Source organism: Callionymus lyra, chromosome 1, assembly GCF_982586985.1.
Source record: "Callionymus lyra chromosome 1, fCalLyr1.hap1.1, whole genome shotgun sequence".
Classification (NCBI taxonomy): Eukaryota; Metazoa; Chordata; class Actinopteri; order Syngnathiformes; family Callionymidae; genus Callionymus; species Callionymus lyra.
This window is the reverse complement of record NC_141818.1, coordinates 15,520,973-15,542,051: the sequence shown is the minus strand read 5'-3', so window position 1 is coordinate 15,542,051 and position 21,079 is coordinate 15,520,973. Positions and strand designations below refer to the sequence as shown.

General features: G+C 37.4%; 1 protein-coding gene across 11 annotated transcripts in view; it reads left to right on the top strand.

The window, feature by feature from the left end:
• Window positions 1-21,079, top strand: part of trpm3 (transient receptor potential cation channel, subfamily M, member 3) — a 160,939-nt gene that overhangs the window by 61,013 nt on the left and 78,847 nt on the right. For all 11 annotated transcript variants that reach the window (XM_087794731.1, XM_087794729.1, XM_087794726.1 and 8 more), the window contains exons 2-6: window positions 10,466-10,545; window positions 12,233-12,434; window positions 14,401-14,614; window positions 17,837-17,961; window positions 19,926-20,097. In XM_087794731.1, coding sequence (XP_087650857.1) covers window positions 10,466-10,545; window positions 12,233-12,434; window positions 14,401-14,614; window positions 17,837-17,961; window positions 19,926-20,097 — 793 coding nt within the window. The remainder of the gene's footprint in view (window positions 1-10,465; window positions 10,546-12,232; window positions 12,435-14,400; window positions 14,615-17,836; window positions 17,962-19,925; window positions 20,098-21,079) is intronic.

Sequence of the window (21,079 nt, the reverse complement as noted above, 5' to 3'; positions counted from 1 at the left end):
AAGCGCAAACATTATTACGTCATCACCAAGAAGCAACGTGACAAAGAATCACAAAATGTTTTCAAAAAAAGCTTCAAGATGGTATGTAAGTAAGTAAGTAATATTTATTTATATAGCGCTTTTCCAGACCAGGGTCACAAAGCGCTTTTACAATCAAAACAATACTCAAAAAAGTATATACTTTAAAGATCAAGATAATACTGAGAACAACACAGGAGTTCCAGAAAATCAAGTGAAATGGATGTAGTACTAGTAATGTCAACCGTCTGTAACTTTACGATTGTTGTGATAATGCAGCTATACTTTGGTCAAGACATAAAGTTAGGGCTAGCTTTACTATGATTGGACCATTAAGTCGGGGCTACCATGGCTAACGGGTACGAAAACAAGTCAATAACTCCCATTATTATTATTATTATTACGCTTCACTCCTCCAGCCAGCTGTAATCACACCCCGCTTTGTTTATACAACGATTCCATCAGGGGTGGAGACTTCCTTGATTGATGACATGCAGTGACAAACCACGATGCTTGACCAATCACAGCAGAGAGGTAATGGTAAACAAGACTCAATATAATATATAAATATCAACGTTTCTGTCTAAAACTCTAAAATGGAGCAGATTACTCTGAAAAAAATCCCAACCATTAGTCAGCTTGAGGGTGAGTAGAAAATGAGTGAAGTTTGAATTTTGGGTGAACTGTCACTTTAGATATTTTATTAACAAGGCTGCAAGTATGGTTAATTTCCGTAAATGTCTTTGCGATCCTTTTGGATGTTGCCTCTTGCCCCTAAATATTTACTTCAGAAGCAGAAGTATAAGCCCTTGGGCAATGATTTAAATATGTTTGTACAATTATAAATAAAAATCTATATTTTACTCGATGGAAACTTTCTTTCTTCAAAATGAAAGTATGCGCTCAGATATTCTCCTCAGCCTCTTCATTTGCTCCAAGAACTGAAAAGTTGAAAGTTACCACTAAGGAAGTGGTATTAATCGTTTATACTAGATCTTATGTTATCATATTGTCAATTGTAAAATTTTCTCATTTAATGTGATTTTGATGACCTAAAGTGTTCTAGTATACTGTGTTGACTCGTTATTTAGCAGCGGAATACATCCTTTGTCATCATAAGAGTCAATAAACAAAAAAGGATATTTGTTTTATAGTTTTTTTATGTAAAACATAGATTCAAGTAATTATACATGAAAGATAATTAAGTTACATTTTAAATCTATACCACGGAGGGGCTGAAATCACGTCTTGATTATCAAACTTCATCTGCTTGTAGTGTTGAACTAGAAATTAAATTACATTTCCACTGAATACAAATTTCTCATCCAGCTGCTTGAACCTAATCACCAATAATGCCTTGCATCCTGAACGCTTTGATGCAGATGAGCATTAATAAAGAGTTTAAATAGAGAGGTCGCAGCTGGTTTCTGTAGCTCTGTCTGTGAGGGATCAACAATCCCGTTGGTGCTTATGCATGACGTCGCTGTCGCTTACGTTTGTGTTTACTGACGGCGGCCCACAGGCGATATGATGAAATGTTTAGAAACACTGACGATGTATGAATATGACCTTCCGTTAATGCCAAAATTATTTTTTATTGTCTCCACCTGGACCCAAGCTCGTCCCTGCTAGGATTCTTATTTACAAGAAAAACCTCGAAGTATGGATGTCAGACATTTATTTTCCATCACTTCAAATGAGTTTTAATAACGGTAAACTTGACTCTTGATGTTCAAAGTCTTGGCAAAGGCTTTATACACATCAGACAATAACATCTAGAACCAGCAATGGTCACGTTAAACACCCAAACAGGTTGAACAATAATAGTAATAATGTTGTTAAATAGGGTCATAAACTGGCTTATTTCCAATTTATTTTTATATATAAGGTTGTGACAGTGATTACTATATTATTATAGTAGTTTAATTCCGTTCATATAGTTTCCTGATTATTTTCAGTGTCTTTTTTTAAACCTGTTCTATTGATATGTTTGCTTTAACAAGATAGCGTTAAAAGTTTGGTTAAATTCAAAGCAAGAAGGGGATTTTATTACAATATTATTAACCTCCCAAAACATCTCCTTAACCCAAAAAGACTTGGGCTTGCAAAATGTAATGACTGCATGATTGTGAAAGTCGTGACTGCTTTTATTGGTTTTGAAACAAAAATAATTCCAAACGTCAGCTTCAAAAGCTTCTGACCACAACTGTATCCTCTCATCCTCAGTCATGCCTGAAATCTCACAGTCGTATAATACAAAAAAAAAAAATTGAATGTTAATTGTAAATGTATATTTTTTCATCATCAAATAATTACATTTTAAACTTTATTGAAATATAAAAGGAACTATGGTAAAAAATTAAATACAATTTGAAAGGCAAAAAAAAACCCAATACACTATTACAGAAAAAGATAATGCTTCAATTGTTATATCAGGTTATATAGGTTATATAGGTTTTATCCGCTACCATTGTCAACACGCAAAATGTGTCCAGAAAACTAACTTAGTGGTGACTTTTACAACATAACTATGAGTTATGTTCTGTCAGTATCGTTTGGGGGATAAATTGTGTAGCCTTGACTTTGGACTTTGGTGACTATGTTGGTTGTCAGAATTGTGTGGTATTTACTCTTATAGGTACTGATCCTTACTTGTGCGTGAAATTGCTGCAGTAGACATCATGTCTCACCGCCATGCATTTGGTCAACTGTTCCCACCTAGAAGGGGATCAAATATTTAATAGACTTGACATTTGAGCTTGACCTTTTTATGTTTTCTTAACGTGAAAGAAGCTCTCATGAAACATTAACACCTCACCAGCGAGTGTAGGACGTTCCTAACACCATCCTTGTATTGCAATGTATAGTCATCTCTGCACACACACAGCATTTCTAAGGTCCTCACACACAGAAAGAGATGCAAGGTCAGATCTCAAGCAGCAACGCCCTCAGAAACAAACATTCAATTGTGTTTTGACAAGCAACTCTTAGAGGGGTGAAACCTTTTTCAAATCGGCGCTGTTGGATTTATCGAATCTCTTTTAAGCCCCCAAAATGCTGAAGTGTGTGGACAGTGTATTTTGCAGGAGTGTGTTTTACCCATGCGTGTCGGCTACACTGCAGGTTGATGGAGCGGCTGTTTGCTTGTTTTCCGGGCACTCATGAACCTGCATAATTGGTTCTTCCCCCGGACCAGAAGAGCATTAGAAAGACTGTGACCTCATCCTGAGCGTGAGCAGTAGCGACAAGGAGTCTGCATGTGGTTTATGTTGGCCTGCATCGAGGTTTGACTCACTGTTGACAAACAATGCAGATAATACTAATTAACCATAGATAGCCACGAGGCAAAGATCACAAAAAATAAGAATTATCTCTTTTTTATTGAACGTTCGGGAAGCCCTGACATGGCAAGACCCCATTTAAGATGCCAGTCCACCAGACTATCTTGACATTGTGTGGCTTCATTGGTCAAATTGTCAAAATACTTCTTCATAAAATCATCTAACACGTATTCTGTTATATAATCCAAAGGTATTCCCATATATTTATCTTGCATTTGCATCGAAAAACTAAGAAAATAAACAAAAAAATGTGGTTATTTTATGGAACTGACCGAAAAGCTTTGGAGTATTTAAATGTTTGAACATCAGATTGATTTGTCACTTGTTAGCAAGATGTAAATCAAGATTTTTAATATGTGTAATATAATTTTCATTTTGTTAGACTTAGGTCTTAAAAAATTGTATTGTTCAGCAACTATTATCGAAAGAAGATATCATTATCAGTACTAGTATTGAAAATATTAGATCAATACCACCATTAACTTTTTTGGTAGCCCATGCAGAAAATAATAACTTCCTGTCACTACAAGTGCATTTATTGAACTTCTATATTTACAAACCACTCTTTTCCTGGACAGTTGTTGGGTCTTTCAGATCTGAAGGGTGTTTACTAGTCATGATTTCCCCACATGTTTTTTTTATTAGGGATTCATATTAATTGCTGGTGATATCAGATCTGTTTTTGGAACCATTTTCTGATTTTTTCTGTTGCTGTATTTTTCAGATAAGTTCCTGCTGGAATATTTTACAATGGACGTTACTCAACTCTGTAAAAATATTTTGACAATTCTTGATGATATCATTGTCAAAGAGACCCTAAATCATCTCTTTTTAAAGGCCCTGATTCTGTTTGCAAGAAAGTCCCTTCTGGTTACAAAATGATTTTGACTTCTAAGTTTTATGCCTTCTTGTGAACATCGTTTTACCACGTTCTTCACCTTCTATGGCAACAATCCATCATTGTACTCTGACATCAATGTGTCTTCTGTCCACACCAAAGAAGGTTAGCTACAGCGGCATGTGCTGCTCACTTCTCGACGGAATTGTACAAAGTGCCCTGAGCTTAAGCTAAGCTAAGCCTAAGCTTTCCTGCAATTTTGCCTCTATGACAGCTTTTTACTTTTATCTCTATCTCCATTCTCCACTTCCTGAACTCTGACTGATTGAAAAATGCAATAATAATATTCTCTACACCCTGTATTTGACCTGGTGTGGAAGAGAAATAGAAATTTTGCTTAAATAACGGGGTTGAAATGAAAGTCTTTTCACTATTTTGTCAGTTTGGCAATAATACTAATCAGTACTTTTTTTCATTTTCAAGTAAAAATGGACTTTCGTCTCAGATTTTAGGTGCTGTTTGAATGCAACACATTTATAACTACAGCAGTTCTGTGTAAAAAGCGATAATGTTCTACAATATCAAGACTAACAACTAACAAAAATTCTGACCAGCTTTCATTTATCTATTTATTATTTAATGTGTATTATTTTCATCAACATAACATGATTTTTTAAATTTAATTTAGACACATATTTTTCACAAACCCATCAAGCCATTGATCACGTCTACCTTATGGTAATTTTCTGTAGCAACAAGACTCACTAAAGCCCATGACAGGATGACGACATGGAAGAATAATAATATGACAGGAACCGCTTGACATGAAGAATATTTCACTCCCTCCGTCGCAGTGATGGACAGATTTGGGTGATGTTACGTCAACGCTGATTTGATAAAACCCTGATCATCTCAATTATGAAACATGGACGACGGTCGATTGATCGTTCGTCGACAAGATATGTGACGGAGAAACCTGTTGATGTGTGCGCTGTGATGTGTGTTGTGTGTGTGTCCTTGGGCTTGAGAGTGTAGCGGTGGTACACAGAAGACAAATGTCATGTTGTTCCAGCAAATAGGAGGTCGTGTCATTCACATTCCACCTTCGCTCCGGATTTGTTACTAAAGAAAGAAACCTGAAGCTTCCTTGCACACATTTGAACATGATCTCATAAGCATGTTGAGCATTTTCAGTTATATTTTTAGTCATTTTAAGACCAATATATGACATACTTATCGTATTAATAATCATAATTTTAATATACCTTTCCGAGGCAACGTTAGGAAAGTCTCAAAAAGGTTTTTAAAAATAGAGACATACTTTTAACTTTTAAAAAAATCATGCCGGAGTCGGTGAGCTTCTACATTAGAGCGGAGGGAGGAGTTTGGCTCGTTGAGTGTCAGTTCAGTTTAGGCTTGAAGTGCAACTTAACTCATCCTCCGTGCGAAGGACAACTCATTCTCGGCTATTTCCTTGTAATCTGATGTAACGTGTCGATTTTTTTATTGTTATTTTGCTTTAAGTTTCTCTGATCGTCGTAGATGCAAAGGGTGTAGAATGGTGCTTCTAAACTTCGGGTGAGTTAATCCACAATTTCCAATTCATCTTGAAATTATTTAAGAGCTTAAATATGAATTATTTATTGTTGAAACTTGAACCATTTGGAGGGAAGTACCAAGATAATTCATTACCTCCTCAAGGGCAGGTTTTATAAAGATTATATTATAATGTTGTCATTTCCAGTGTGAAAAGTATAGATTCATGTTAATTGCTTTGTATTTCTTATATCATAGCGATATGTGTGTGTGTACATGTGTGTGTGAGTGTTTCCTGGTGATAAATCTAAATCACACAATGGGGTTTGAGACATGTGCCAGCTCATCGTACAAATGTCAAACCTCGTAAAAAAAACTCCGAGCGTGTGAAAGAAGCAGCGAAAAAAACAGATGCACCAGAGTGACTTCACCTGTTTAAAAGGAAAATAATTGCCAAATTGAAAGAGACAGATGAGTTGTCAAAAGGAGCGAAAACTAGAGGCGGGAACATTTGTAGAGTGTCTCTCCTCGCCTATTACATATTTAAGAGGTTTCCTTTTTGTTATATGTGCAAGTTGGATATGAAGGTTCTTTATAATGGGTACAGGCAGCTGGAGGCTCTCGAGAAAATTGGGTATGAAGCGTCGGGAGATGATCAAGTTACCGTCAGAAAAAATGCTAAATAAGCACAAAAAAATGACTATAGTAGGGGGAAAAAAACTTTTAAAGTTGTTTTTCTTAATTCAAGTCACTTTCTGTAGATTTTTGCATGTATTTTTTGCTTGTCGTCGCATCCAAAAGTTTGAAAAATCACTTTTTCTTTTACATACATTTATACATCGTCTACATTTTCTTTACTCTAAGATGATAAATCCCACGTTTCAATTCAGAATTCGAATCTGGCATCATTGGTGACTCAAAGAAGGAGTATATTTTTTGCCAATCTGAGCTTGCGTATGAACACAGGGGGTTCTGAGTCGGGGGGCAGGGGGTTGTTGTTCTGACCGCTTGAGTCCCCAAAGGCCAGACCTGTAAAAGCACCCCCATAGTTATGGTTTATCGCCGGAGGACTGGCGTCAGGGTGAGTGCGTCCGCTTAAAAGTCGAGGTCCGACTGTGGGGGTCCGCGCTGGGCTTTGGTGTGCGGCGGTGTGACGGGGTCCAGTCACGCGGACGAGTGTTGTTGTAGTCGTGGCAGCGGGGAAAGCCCTGAACAAGCACGTCTCGTCTCCGCCGGCTGAGAGAAGAGACGAGGCAGCGCTCCCAGAATAGACAATAAGGAAACAATAATCTGGGCCTTTTTTTGTTTGCGTTGTGTAGGAGTCTGCTTTGTGTGTCCTCTTCACTTTCTTTCTGTCGGTCTTTTTTCTGGACTCTGCGGCGCAAAACAAAACTCCTGCAAACCGTCGCAGGGACGTGACTTGTCGGGGAAACCCACTCTCTCCTCTCTGAGGGGAAGTCACCTTTGCTGGCTCCTTTCAACATGAAGAAGCTCCCGCTCCAAATTACTAGCAGATAACAAAGCTCCTCTTAACCACAGGTCTTAGAAAACCTCTGTTGCCGGTGCTCTCTATTTCCCTCTTGATAACAGGTTCTGGTCACAGGTAAGTGAAAAAATAGACACATCAGATGGTCCAAAATTAAGTAAACAACACAACCTCTCTCTTTCTCGAAGTAGGCTTTTGTCCTGTTCCTTTTTCTTTTGAAGTGTTTGACATCAGCTCCGTACTTGTTTATAAACTGACAAATCAACATCTAGTAATCCTTAAAAACTTTATGAGTCCAGGTGACGCTGACCTTTTATTTAAAATTGTGTCACTATTTTGTTTTAAATAATTATTACCGAAAGTGAATAAGTAAAATAAATCACCTGTAAAAGCAGCTGGAGCCAAGTGAATGCTATCCTCTCGTCCTCAGTCATCGTTGGGATGTCGCAGGATTTCATTGTTCCTTTAGCTGCAGAGGACGTTGTGACTGCCATCTACCAGCTGAAAGTTAAATTGCAACACCAGAATGAAAAAATGTTGTAAATATTTGCATGTCAATTCTAAATACTGCATTAAAAAATGCTGCACACATATATTATTTAAATAAAAACCATAAAACAACTATAAAAAATATATGTAAGAAAGTAAGTAATATACTGTATATTTGTACAGCACCTTTCAGTTACCAGGGTCACAAAGCGTTTAAACATCAAAACAATACACGGTTGAAAATACATACAAATCAAAAACCTTTAAAAGGCCAAGACTACACAGTGACACACATAGCAGCCCTAATATAATTAAGAAAAAGTTTTAAGATGTTTCTTGAAAGAGTCGTAGACGCCATCAAACGAAGAGGGAAGCGTCTTCAGGAACCATCAGTAGATTCTGATCCACAGACCTCAGAGCCCGAGCTCGGGTGTAAGGCTGGATCAGATCACTGATGTAAGGAGGAGCCTCACCATGAATAGATCTGAACCAGAATTTTAAGATTGATCCTAAAAAAACTGGCAGCCAGTGAAGAGTTTTAAGCATTAGGGAAATGTGAGTTCTTCTACTAGAGCAGGTCAGAATTCTTGGTTGCAGAGACAAATCCCTGTGCTTTAGAGACCAAATAAATTGTTACAATAGTCGAACGAAGAGACACAAACACATGTATTAGAAGCTCCCGATTGTGTTGTGACACAATTTTCCTGAGTTTAGAGAAATTTATGATTTGACAAAAGAAAAAAATATACAGTGCTGTTTTATATTGAATAACATACTTTACTTTTCCTCATATATAGCAGTGTATCGTTTTTTATTCTTCACACTTCCCTTAGTAGCGTTCACAACAACCACATTTGGAGAAGAAAAACAGCTTCTTCATTTTATCATGTTTTCTTTCCCATACTACCATCATTTTCTGAAAAATCAATTGGAATCTGTTCTTACGCTTTCTTTATAACTACTGACTAATACATATTTCCTTGGTTGGTAAAAACAAGAAAGTACACAAAGTCCAATTAGAGTGATCCTTAGCGACTCCCTTAGATAAAGGATGAGGAGCTTTGTTTCACTGGAGGTAGTGGAATTGAGCAGTGCTTTCGGTTGGCTGCCCATTCTAATAGTGAGGTATTCAAAGCATGTCCAACAGGGAGAGACCCAGGGGCGGCCCCAGGACAATCTGTAAAGGCAAAGTTGTTTTTTTTCAGCCTAGGGAATACCTTTGAATCAAGTATCCTACTACTGTCTACCATCCCGACCCAAAATCCAAATGTTTGAATCTGGTATCAAAGTGGGAATAACTTTCAAACCCTAACTCCAAACTCATGCAGCTTTTGAAGTCGACACGGATCTGGGTCTGTGGTGGAGAAATCAAGCTCCCCTGTGTGTCAACCAGAACACAATTAAAATCGTCAGAAACTAGAAAAGCAGCACTAAAGTAAAGTGATCAAAATGGGATGAACTCTGAATTGTGAAACGACAGTTTCCAAACAAAAAACATTGCTTAATGATGGCAGTTTCTGTTGCAGGAGAAGACTGATGCCTGGCAACCTCTTGAATCAAACTTTATTTAGTTTTAAAGTTATAAATGTTGTGTGGATTAAAATGTTTTCTAAATCGTTATTGCAGAGTGTGTATGCCCTCTCACCTCCGCTGTCGTCTACCAAGAAAACACAAAACATTCTTATTACAAATCTTCAGGGGAATGTTGGCTCGTATTTAAAACCATATTTTTGCTTCACTTGTATTGATCTTATTAGTGATGATCAGACACTTCTTCAAGTAGACTTTTTTTCCCCTCATTCATATTCCTCCCTTAAACACGTTTGTATCTTATCTTTTCATTCCACATCCTCCTGCTCCATGTAATCCGTCTCGGCGATCATCATCAGATACGACACGGTGGACTTGGAAAAGTACAAATATAAAAACTAGAGAGCGCTTTTAAATAACGCCACAATCTTTTCATCTCCATTGTGGCATGAGATATATATAGTTTTTCTTTCTTCTAGTCGGGTTCTTGGAAGCGTAGCATCGTTAAACCAGATATGAGTGATCATTTAAATTCATGGTGGTTAAGTGGGAACATCTTTCCATGATGGGAAAACATATTCCAGTCATAGCATGTTCTGCATCGACCTCTTTTTGGAATTCTGCTCACGTTTATCCGTACATTTGTGTATCAAGTCTAGAAGCAATCTCAGAATAATTGGCTCCAGTCATTCCCTCATATGCGTCACACAACACTATCTGGATCGCAACAAAACACTTTGTCATCATCATCGCCACAAGAACACGCAGGTCACGCGTGTACACGTTGTCGAAGATTGCGGCAGGAATGTCTTAAGTAACTGGGTAACTCTGACATTATTTAACGCCCCGATGCTTCCAACATCCACTTCCAAACCCCCTCCATCTGGTCCGGTCTCTGAGCAACATTAAAGATTTGTGCGTCCTGTAAATTATGTGTATCCTCTTTCTTCGCCGCGTCCGCAAGTGACCTTCAAATATTGACATTCGAGTCCGAAAACAAATGGTTCTGTTTTTTTTTTCGATCAATGATTCAGCTGAATTCATGTTTTATGAAAAGCTGGAACAAAAATAAAAAACTTGCTGTGTTTGACGGACACTAAGACGGGAGCGGTCGCACATGTAGGTGATGTTGCCGCTGTCTGTGCGCTGTCACCCCTAGCATGCCGGGGTCACCGTTCCATTAACTGGTCGAACACAGTCTCAGTCCGTCTCCTCTTGTCTCCGCAGGCACAGAAATCGTGGATAGAAAGAGCATTCAGCAAGAGAGAATGTGTTCATATCATAGTGAGCGCCAAAGACCCCCATAGGTAAGTAACTGCTGTGTGAATTGTTATTTTTAACAAACACTTTGTGCACCTTTTTCACAATGTTTATTCAATGAAATTCAAATTGTAACAATGCCCATGGCTCAGTAAAAACAAGACTTATTTCTCTAGTGTATAAAAGAGAAGCTAGCTTGATGCGCTACTCTTTTTTTGATGCTAATGATCTACTTATCTCTAAATAACTAGCTGCAAGCTTAAATAAACACAAGAAATCAACCAGAACTAAGAGTTAAATGTTATTTTTATAGAGGTTTTTTGGCGTTGTATCATAACTTCCTGGTCAAAACTAACGTCATAGCTATTGACATCAACCATGCTATCGATCCGACATGGCGATGATCTGAAAAGGAAGAGCAAATTAGCTCGCCACCTGGTGGTTGATGACACGATTGAAAGCGAACATATAAGAAAGTTTTGCTGTTGTTTGAAAAAACTTTTGTTGTTGTTTATTTTTTACAGTTGTGTAAGAAAGTCTTTGGCAAGGTCAAAAATCTTTTACCCCACTTGGTCGCAGGTTGAATAGTATTTATATTTTACAAACTGTTTTTAAGAGGAAGTAACAATTTCCTGTCAATCTTAGTTTTACTGGAGGTCTCTAAATAATTATTGATCTTCATAATCTCCATTGTATATCTTAGTTGGAATTTTTTTATAGGTCACGATATAAACATAAGCATTAATCTATTTTCTGGTGTTTTTTTTTTTTTAATTAACGTCCGGATCCAGAAATCTATTGAAGGTTCATTTCTCTATGCTTCTATATCTGTTATATCACATTGTGCTCATTGCTATCAATGATATTTCAAATTCTAAAAAAGGGCTCAAAGTTTAATGAGAAAGTAAAAAAATTTAGTAAATTTGTAATTTATAAGAAAAAAATATATATATTAACAATAATAACGATAATATATAGTACAATACTATGCGCCCCCTTGAAAAAGATATAGTTTAATAAAAAGAAAACATGTTTTCTCTCTTTATCAGGGTGTAAGTTTTCCGTACATTGTCTCTCTTAACAGAGATTTAAATGACTAAATTGTATTTTGTACAATAAAAAACATTTACAGTTTCTCAAATGTCCACACAACCATTCAGGAGTGATAATTCAAAACTAAAGAAATGTCCTGCACATGTATCATGTTGCTCCGACATAACCATCAAGTTTTAAATGGATAATATTTTCAGATATACAAAGAAGAAAAGTCCTGAAAACCTTTTTTTTTGACTAGTTTTTTATGCTACTGACACTGAACATCAATCTTCTGTTCAAGGTGTTTTTTATCATGACAAAAGGAGCAACATGTACTTGAGCAGGTACAAAATGGTCCTGATTTTCTTTTAGGTGTCATTCAAAATCAAATATTTGCCTTTTTTTAAAATAAAAAAGCATTTTCATTGTAAAAAAAAAAAAAGAGAAGAAAAAGAAAAAAACGACAACTTTTATTTCCATATTTTTTGTTTAATCCAGTTTGAATACTTTATTTGGATTATACTTACAGTATAATTCCCCCCTAATGTGGAGATAGTGCCGTATGACACTCTATCATATTTCGGTGTCCGGTGTCTCCCCCTCACTATTCTTTCTTTTCTGGGCTCAGACATCCCAGAAATTCAATTATTCTGTGTAATGTCATTTCTAACTCCCCTCGTCTGCGCCTCACTCCTGCAGGTGCTGCTGCGGTCGCCTCGTAGGTCAGCATGTCGGTCTGCCCCCGGGAATCTCATGCAGTCAGAATGATAAGGCGGATCGTTTGGGCAAAAATGACGGCCTCTCGGAGAAGTGGTCCATCAGCAAGCACACCCAGCTCAGCCCGACCGACGCCTTCGGCACCATCGAGTTCCAGGGAGGAGGACACTCTAATAAAGCCATGGTGAATCCTCCAAATATTCCCTTTTCGTCAGTGTGTGAGAGGAGCTCATGATAATCATCCTTTTGTCTCAGGCAATAGGTTTACCTTCGGATCACTGATGAAAATAAATCTTCTCTTACAGTAGAGTCGAAAATATTTCAAGTTCAATCGTCAAGAGTCCACAGATGTAGCTGTGCAGTGTATTTTCTAAAGATCTCAAACTGTTTTATGGTTAATAACATGCTTCATACTTTAAGTTGTTAAGGAAAAAAAGTGGAAAAATAGCATTTCAATGGAAAACATTACAATTCAATTTTAATCAATCTCTAAAATGTTACAAATTGAAACTTCTGATTGATAAAAGTATATAGTAAATGTAAAGAGACACACATTCAGACACAAAACAGCTCCAAGGCAACTTTATAAAACAACTAATGGATCTTAAAATCAATTCTTAGTCACACAGGAAGCCTTCTTCTTCTTCTTTCCATTCTTATTAGAAGTCGTGTTTTTTTTTAATGTACACTAGAAATTGAACGATACTTTGTTCTCATTATTGTAAAAGCATGAATTGGCGTCCCAGCAGTAGCTTCAGAGAGAAATAAAAAAAATGGTTTCTTTTATTACATTTTCCCTCTTATTTCTCATCTTGAATTGGATGACTTCAACATAACTATGAGGTTTTTTTTGGGGTGTTCGCTGATGACACCCCAAGTGGCAGAAAGCCGAATTTTAGGTTCCAAATGGTCCCTAATATGACCCTTGAGGTACACCACTTGATGCATAAAGACATAAACATGTCAAAGATTAACATAGAATAACATAATCTTCTCACCGTTTCACTCCGCTCCTGCCCCCAAACTCAGAATTATACAATCTAATAGCACAAGGAATGAGTCAGTCCCTGAGTCTGTTAGTGTTGCATCTGGAAAGGAGCATTCATGCTTTTACTAGCAAATGTTCAGTTCAGGCCTTTATTGTCATTGTAACAAGTACAACGAGGTTAAAAAAGGTCTCAAACAGTAAGTGCAAAAATAAATACAGCAAAAAAAAAATACTACGATTAGTATCAAAGTGCACATGACGGTGATTAAAAACGACATTAATAAACAAATGGATAAAAAACACACAGTCCTATTACTGCAGTAAAACACACGTATATCACCCTTTATTCTGTCTTATTATATTACCGCACAATCCCACTTTAAAATATTGTGTTAAGAATTCTTTTTTATGGCATTGAGGATGGTTAAAGAACTGTTTTTAAGTCTGTTTGTTCTGGATTTCATTGACCTGTACCGTCAAACAAGGGGTGACCAGGATGGAAAGTGTCTTTTAAAATGCTCTGTACCAAATTCTACGCTAATAATACAAAAGCACACATGTCATGTCATGACGTGTCAACAAAAACAGCAATAACAGCTGGTGGATGATGCCTTCAGGTGATTTCTTTAAATCCTCTAAAGGTCATCAGCTGTTTTTAAACAGATGCTGCACCTTTGTAGTTCACTGCAGGTCAAAGAAAAACAGATTTGTGTAAGATTTTGGACAAAGTGTTGCTATATTTTTTAAAATCCAAAATGGAAGGTTTCGCTAAGATAAGTGCTGTAGTAAATCAAGGATGACTGTCACGAGGCTGCAGCGCCGGAGTGGAATCATGATGTGGATAAAATAATGTCTCATCAGAGGCGGCGAGAGAAGAATCCATCAGATGTGTTGTTAGCACTTCATTACAGTCGACTGATGACTTCTAACGAGAGGGTTTCAGGTGACTGCATTACATAAATCATTTGGTGATTGGGTTCAGCTGGATCTTCTTTGTCGTCATAATGCTTCTAAAATCACCTCGCGCTCGCAGGAGACGATTCAGATGATCGCCTAATTCAATCCCGGTGTTCAATTATTCATCCTGGCGCGTGTCAGGTCGAGGAATACGAATAAAGTTTTTGTTTAAAACGCAACGTTATTGACGGGCGTCTCTCCACAGTACGTGCGGGTGTCATGTGACACCAAACCTGACCTACTGCTCCACCTGATGACCAAGGAATGGCAGCTGGATCTGCCCAAGCTGCTCATCTCAGTCCACGGAGGGTTGCAGAACTTCGAGCTGCAGCCCAAACTCAAGCAGGTCTTTGGCAAAGGGCTAATCAAGGCTGCCATGACGACGGGCGCCTGGATCTTCACCGGCGGGGTCAACACAGGTGAGGAACGGCAGTACTTATTATCAGATATTAATAATGTTTTAAAAACTCTAGTCGCTGTTTGATTGTGCAGTATTATATATTCAGCATCAGTTAAGCTGCACCAAGGTTATGCTTTCAAGTGATGTATGTCTGGCTGTTATGAAGAGGAAAAACTGTTCATGTTACACAAGGCTTTTTACCATGAAAAGATGTTCACAGAAACTTGAAAAATCTTAAAAGGTCAAGGCCTTATTTTTCTTATTTTTCTAATAAGACAAGATAAGATTAAATACGAGATAAGATATATCTTTGTTCCACATTCGCCCCAAAAATGAATAAACATACATATTATATTAAGACATACATTACACATATTAAAGAAAAAAATTGAATCGTAATAAACCATACAAATATTAAAATCAAATCATTATATAATCATATATAATAATAAGAGATGTATCAACAACAGTAAACATTGGTACACATTAGAAGTCTACAGAAGTACAGGAGAAGGGAAGGGTGTTATAAACACACCATTTAAAAAAAAATATTATTAAATAGTATATTAAATACAAATTAAACAAACTTTCTTTTTGGACAAGGAGTGTCAAACTATATCATAGTACAGTAAAATTCTTAATTTAAAGAACCGTCTATAGCCTCCGGGAAGAAAGGTTTAAATCAGTTTCTGTTAAGTCTTTCCAACTTACACAAGAGTAGGTGATGAAAGTGAGTATAATTTGTAGTTTTTCAGGAGTTTGTTTCTTTTAATTGGGACTGTATTGTTTAAAACTCTTGCTGGCCACTGACAATTACAAGCAGTAAGTTTAACTTTTTAAATCTCTTTGATTTAGGGATTTTGTCAATACCGTTGAAAAAACAAGAACAATGCCTTATATTGATTGATATTTTCCAACTGTGGTCCATTTAATACAACATTTTTTGTCTTTCTTTTCAGTTTTTAAATCTCTTTCAGACTTTGTTACCTTTTTTTTCTTGCGTCTTAGGAAATCAATCTCCCACTACGGGTCCAGACATACACTCACAGACCGTACTATTGACTGGTAGCTGCTTCTGAATGAATATTTAAAATGATACATCTATAACTGCAACTCTGAGATCAGGAGATATATTTTTTTTTCATTCTCAGTCGAAGGTCAAACTGAGAAACGCAAAAAATTCCTAAATAAATTGAGTAGAATCGTTACTACTTTATTAATAAATCATAAGTTGTTATCAGGTTGGTTGAGAAATATTCTCTGTATACGTAGCGATGGCACATCATCAAGGCGTATAAATGCCTGGATGGATCTTCATCCGCTCGTCAACATCTGGTAAGATTCCAGATGAGATGGAACGCTGCCTTCGCTCGCTCGGAGACATGGCTGGAATGTCTCCACCGACTCTGTCAGACTGATGTAAGAGATCTCTTCAGCTGGATGAGCCGGACCTGGAACTGGATTATGGGGCTCAGTGGGCTGAATCTGTGGCTTCATTACTAGTGGGTGGATCTGAAAAAGCGTCAGAGCTGGTGGAGGACTAGGAGGCTACAAATTCAAGGGAGTGATGAGAGACAATGACGGCTGGTAGATTAAAGGCTGCATGAGATAATTGAGCAATAAAGGAGTTGTTAGAGATAAAATAAAGTCGGGAGCTCCTCGTGTTCAAGTGGTGCATGCTTAAGTTCTTGATCTGATCTGTGGTGATGACTCACAACTGTTCATAATTGTTCCTCACTTCACTGTGGAGGTTAACACAGCAAATAATGACACAAGCAAACTGTTACAGTTTTAATGGAGAAACAGTCCAAAATAAACTAACATAAATGTATTTTTCAACTTGGAAAATGGGGTAAAAGTGTCAATACTGTTAAGAATAATTGGTTTGTATTGAATAATTTGAACAGTTTTACATATTTATAATAACATATGTTGACACCATCCATTGCTACAACGGTGTGTTTAGCCAAGTTTTACATATTTGTGTTTGGATAGCGAAGAAGTGCCAGCTTGTACCATTATGACAGTCTTCTACTTTCTATATATAATAATACACTTTTAAGGAATGATGGAAACTTGGTGTGTCAAATACAACAGCTTCCAAAGGGATCGTCCATAGAGATTTGAGAAAGATGTTTCTCAGCTGAGGTTAAATACAAATAACTATGACTTACTTACTTAAAATAAAGTAGGTTTAAAAATTCTTAATTTTAATTCTTCTTTGTTTTCGCTGTCAAATCACCTTTTATTTTTATCATAGTTCTTTTAGGGTTTTTCATGATCTATGAAATGTGTATAAAAATGTTTTTTGTTTTTTTTACAATTATTAATGAAATATTCACGTTGTTTGATAGTTTTTGTGTTGCAATTACACGTGCGGTTGCCATATGGCAGTAGACATTACGCCCTCTGCAGCTGGATCAACAAGGTGTTGGGCTATGACTGAGGACGAGAAGATACAGCAGCTTTTGAAGCTGATGTTTGGACATATTTTGGTTTCAAAACAAATGACAACACCCTAACATATGGTTTGTCAATGCTGCCACGCCAGAGTTATGTACTCGGGCAATACTACAAATTGTTGTTGCTTCTTAATTATCAATAAAAAGTGTTTCGTTGCTACTGTGTTGTGATTCGGATCATATTGCCAAATTCATTCCAATACACACCCTTTGTTAACTGTTTACCTCTGACTTGATCTTAAATCGTACACCTCACAACACACAAAATATATACTTTGCATACATCGAATACACACAATTATACACTTTTTAACTTTGGTCAAACAAGATAGACAGAAATTGTAGATCGTCCAATCATTTTTCCTGCGTTTTCCCAAAGCAGAATCTCATCTTGGTGAGAGTTAAGAGTAGCAATGCATTGATGAGGTTTCATGATATATTCTCTGGACCACTAGATGGCACTCTATGCTCCGTAATCCAAGCTTTACACTGTTAACCCTCCTCAACCCATTACTTGTAATGAGAAATAGACGGAGCTACAGATACTTCAGGTGTAGATCTCTACTAAAAGGTATCACCTTGTTGCCTTTAATTTCCCAGCATGCTTTGAGTTGTTACCTCATAGGAAAAGCGGCGATGTAGCCTCCACGTTCATCAGGTCTGCAATGAAAGGTCACTCTAATGTGTGGGTGTGCATATCTCTTGCTGTCTTTGATCTGATCTGAAGGACGAACCCAACGTTTCAAATCCGATTACCGTTCTTCTCCGTACACCAACAGGGGTGATTCGCCACGTGGGCGATGCACTAAAAGACCACGCCTCCAAGTCCAGGGGAAAGATCTGCACCATCGGCATCGCTCCCTGGGGCATCGTGGAGAATCAGGAGGACCTTGTCGGCAAAGATGTGAGTCCACAGCCAACATTATCGTGAGGCCGTTTCAGTGTGAAATTTGGCCGAGTTTCATGGCTCACGATGTGATGCGAACAGCAAGTTTTTCGAGAAGCGCTGAACAAGCCAGAGCCGGTCCTTGAGCAACAATTTAGGAGAGTGAAAAAGACAGCTGGTCGCGCACCTGCTGACTTCGAACCTTTGGGATCATTGTTGAGTTTTGAGTTAAGATTTCATCAGAATGTCCAGCAGTAGCGAGCGAGTCATGCAGAACCTATTAATGTAACGCGCCGAAATGAGATGATGAAGTGCTGAAGCTGTTTTTCATGCTTGGTTTGACACGACAGCGAGGTGGAAGCACATGTACCTGACACCCGCCTTGGTGCAGCCTCGCCGGGCTGAAGTGACAAAATGACAATCTGAGTCAGACATTTTTAGATACGGAACAGCAGGGCCATGATTCTATATATGGCTGTCTTGATGTATAAACTAATTTAGGTCGTTTTATGTCGTTTTTGATTTGTGTTTAAGGTTTCGGTTATTGTTCCAACTTAATTCAAATATTAACTTCCTAGTTATGGCACTTAAACTAAAGTTGTCACATTATACACTCATCTATGTTGGTAAAGCCACAAAAGTTTCACTCCCTTCCAAGTCATAGCCCGAAGCTATATGTTCATGGTATACTAGTTTAATGTTATTTATTTAGTCTCAATGATTTACTTGGTATATTTGACTAGTATAAATTTACCATAGCATATGTCGTCAGTTATGACACAATGTTGATTAAGGATGGACATTATTAAGGTTTTGACTAGTGATGGGTCGATGATGCCTCATGAAACGGAAGGAACTGTATCATGAAACTGTGTTCTTAATTTTGAAAGGCCACTAGATCACACTTTACTTTTGAAATGAATGGGATAATTCATTAAATTAGTAGATAAGAGCAATAGATTATTAAGCAGATAATGACATCTAGTGGCCTTTTGAAATGAAGATACTACAAAACTGTTTCATTAACCAATTTTACCCAAACTGATGCAAAAGCAGTACTTTCTATTCTATCAAAATTCTTTTGGGGCTAAATTGTGTGAAATGGGTTCAGGTGCAGTGAGAGTGGAGAGAGTTTACTGCAAATAACTAATTCAGATAATATCGGACTATTTAAAAATGCATGTTAAATGTTTTTATTTTCCATGGTTGCTGTTTTACCGAAATTGAAAAGGAGAACACAAATGGAATACAGTTCATGTTCAGATAGATAGATGGATGGATGGAGAGAAAGATAGAAATATTGGTGTAATCACTCTTATACTGTAAACAACTAGCTACAGATCTATGAAAACTGGATGCTCAACCCTTGTTTTAAGGTGTCAGGTCACCTTGACCCAGAGACAACACAAGGGATACCTCAAACACATTTGTTTTCCGGGGCAACCCTGGGATAACACAAGGGTTAAGCTTTTATTGTAATACCAGAACTGTAAGACATGGCCTCCTCAGTGTTTCCTTGGGTGTTACCCTGGACCTCCCCCCTTTCGGAACCACCCGCAATACCTCACCTATTGAAGACGTCTAGAAATGTGAATCCTTACCTGGCATCATGTGATGTCCAAGAGCAGATGTTGTACTCAGGTAGTCTGAACCTTGACCATAACTTTTCTCCCTGAAGTGAAAACTCATCTTGGCTGCTTGTTCTGACATTCTCTACCAAAAGCTTTACATCATTGTTCAGGACGGGAACATGGATTAGGGGGAAACAATTTGTGAGCTTTGCCCTTTTTGGCTAATTATAGAAAATCTAGTTGAAAAAGTTTAGTGTGTACTTTCTCAAAATGTTCCGTATTTTTCCAATTCTGATGTACCGCGCCGAGTAAGATATTCATGTCCAGTGTCCGCGTCTTGAAAGTATTCTTCCGATAAGCATATCATTACTGCCCGCTGCTAATTCTGCTTCCATCTCCCCGTCTCTCCAGGTGGTGCGCCCCTATCAGACCATGTCCAATCCTTTGAGCAAGCTCACCGTTCTAAATAGTCTCCACTCGCACTTCATCCTGGCGGACAACGGCACCACGGGGAAGTACGGCGCCGAGGTCAAGTTACGACGGCAACTGGAGAAACACATCTCCCTGCAGAAGATCAACACGCGTGAGTGCCGAGCACACCTGACCTACTCCTGTCTCGACACTAGCCTGACAATGAAAGTCCTAATCCTGGGTTTGACAACAGCACCATTCTGGGTTAATTGAGTTCAAACTGTTTTGTTTTTTTTCATAGCTGCAGAGTTAAACGCTTATTATCCGTTTTATGGCACACGCTCAAGACTTTGGGGGTATTTTTAGAAAACCGCGACACTGAAGTCCACAAAATCCTTGAATCCGTCCCTCGCTTCAGGACAGGTTTACTTGCTTTGTTTCTAAGCTTCCTGACAGCCCGACTGAACTCAAGTGAACCTGGTGTTTCTCTGAGATGCACAAGTCCTGGGTTGTAAATGACATACGGTGACATAAATGTACACAGTGGTGCGATCCGTGTAAACACTCTTCCGCTGTGGTCAACGTATTGACTCTAATTTTTCACATTGTTTACATCATGAATAAATGATCACACGGCACAGTCGACATCCTGCCAGTCCTGAAACAGAGCCATGTGTTGTTTGTTGTGATTAGTTTGTTGTGTTACATCATGTTCGTAGCTGAGGAGGAGAATAATTGGGTTTGAGCCTAAATACAGAGACTTTTTTTCTTTTTCTTTGTTGAGATGGAAAAAACGACACCAATAATGACTGTTATTTATACTAAAACTAGATAAATGAGTTTGACACATTTATATATTTATAGTTTAAATTTATAAACTGATTTGTTAAATGTTATTAAATGTAAATGATACTATGATACTGTTTTTAATGTATAAATGTACTTGGTTGCTTTCCTACTTATTAATATTATTATATTTACTTTTTATAATTCGACTAATTTTTCTATTTTAATATTAATAATATGAAAATATATATTTAAATACTTTGTATAATCCAAATTGTTGCTTTTACAAATTTACAAGTCGACTTTAATAATATATTTACTTAAAAAACATTTTTTTATTCTAATATTATAAAAATAAGGTCACCTTA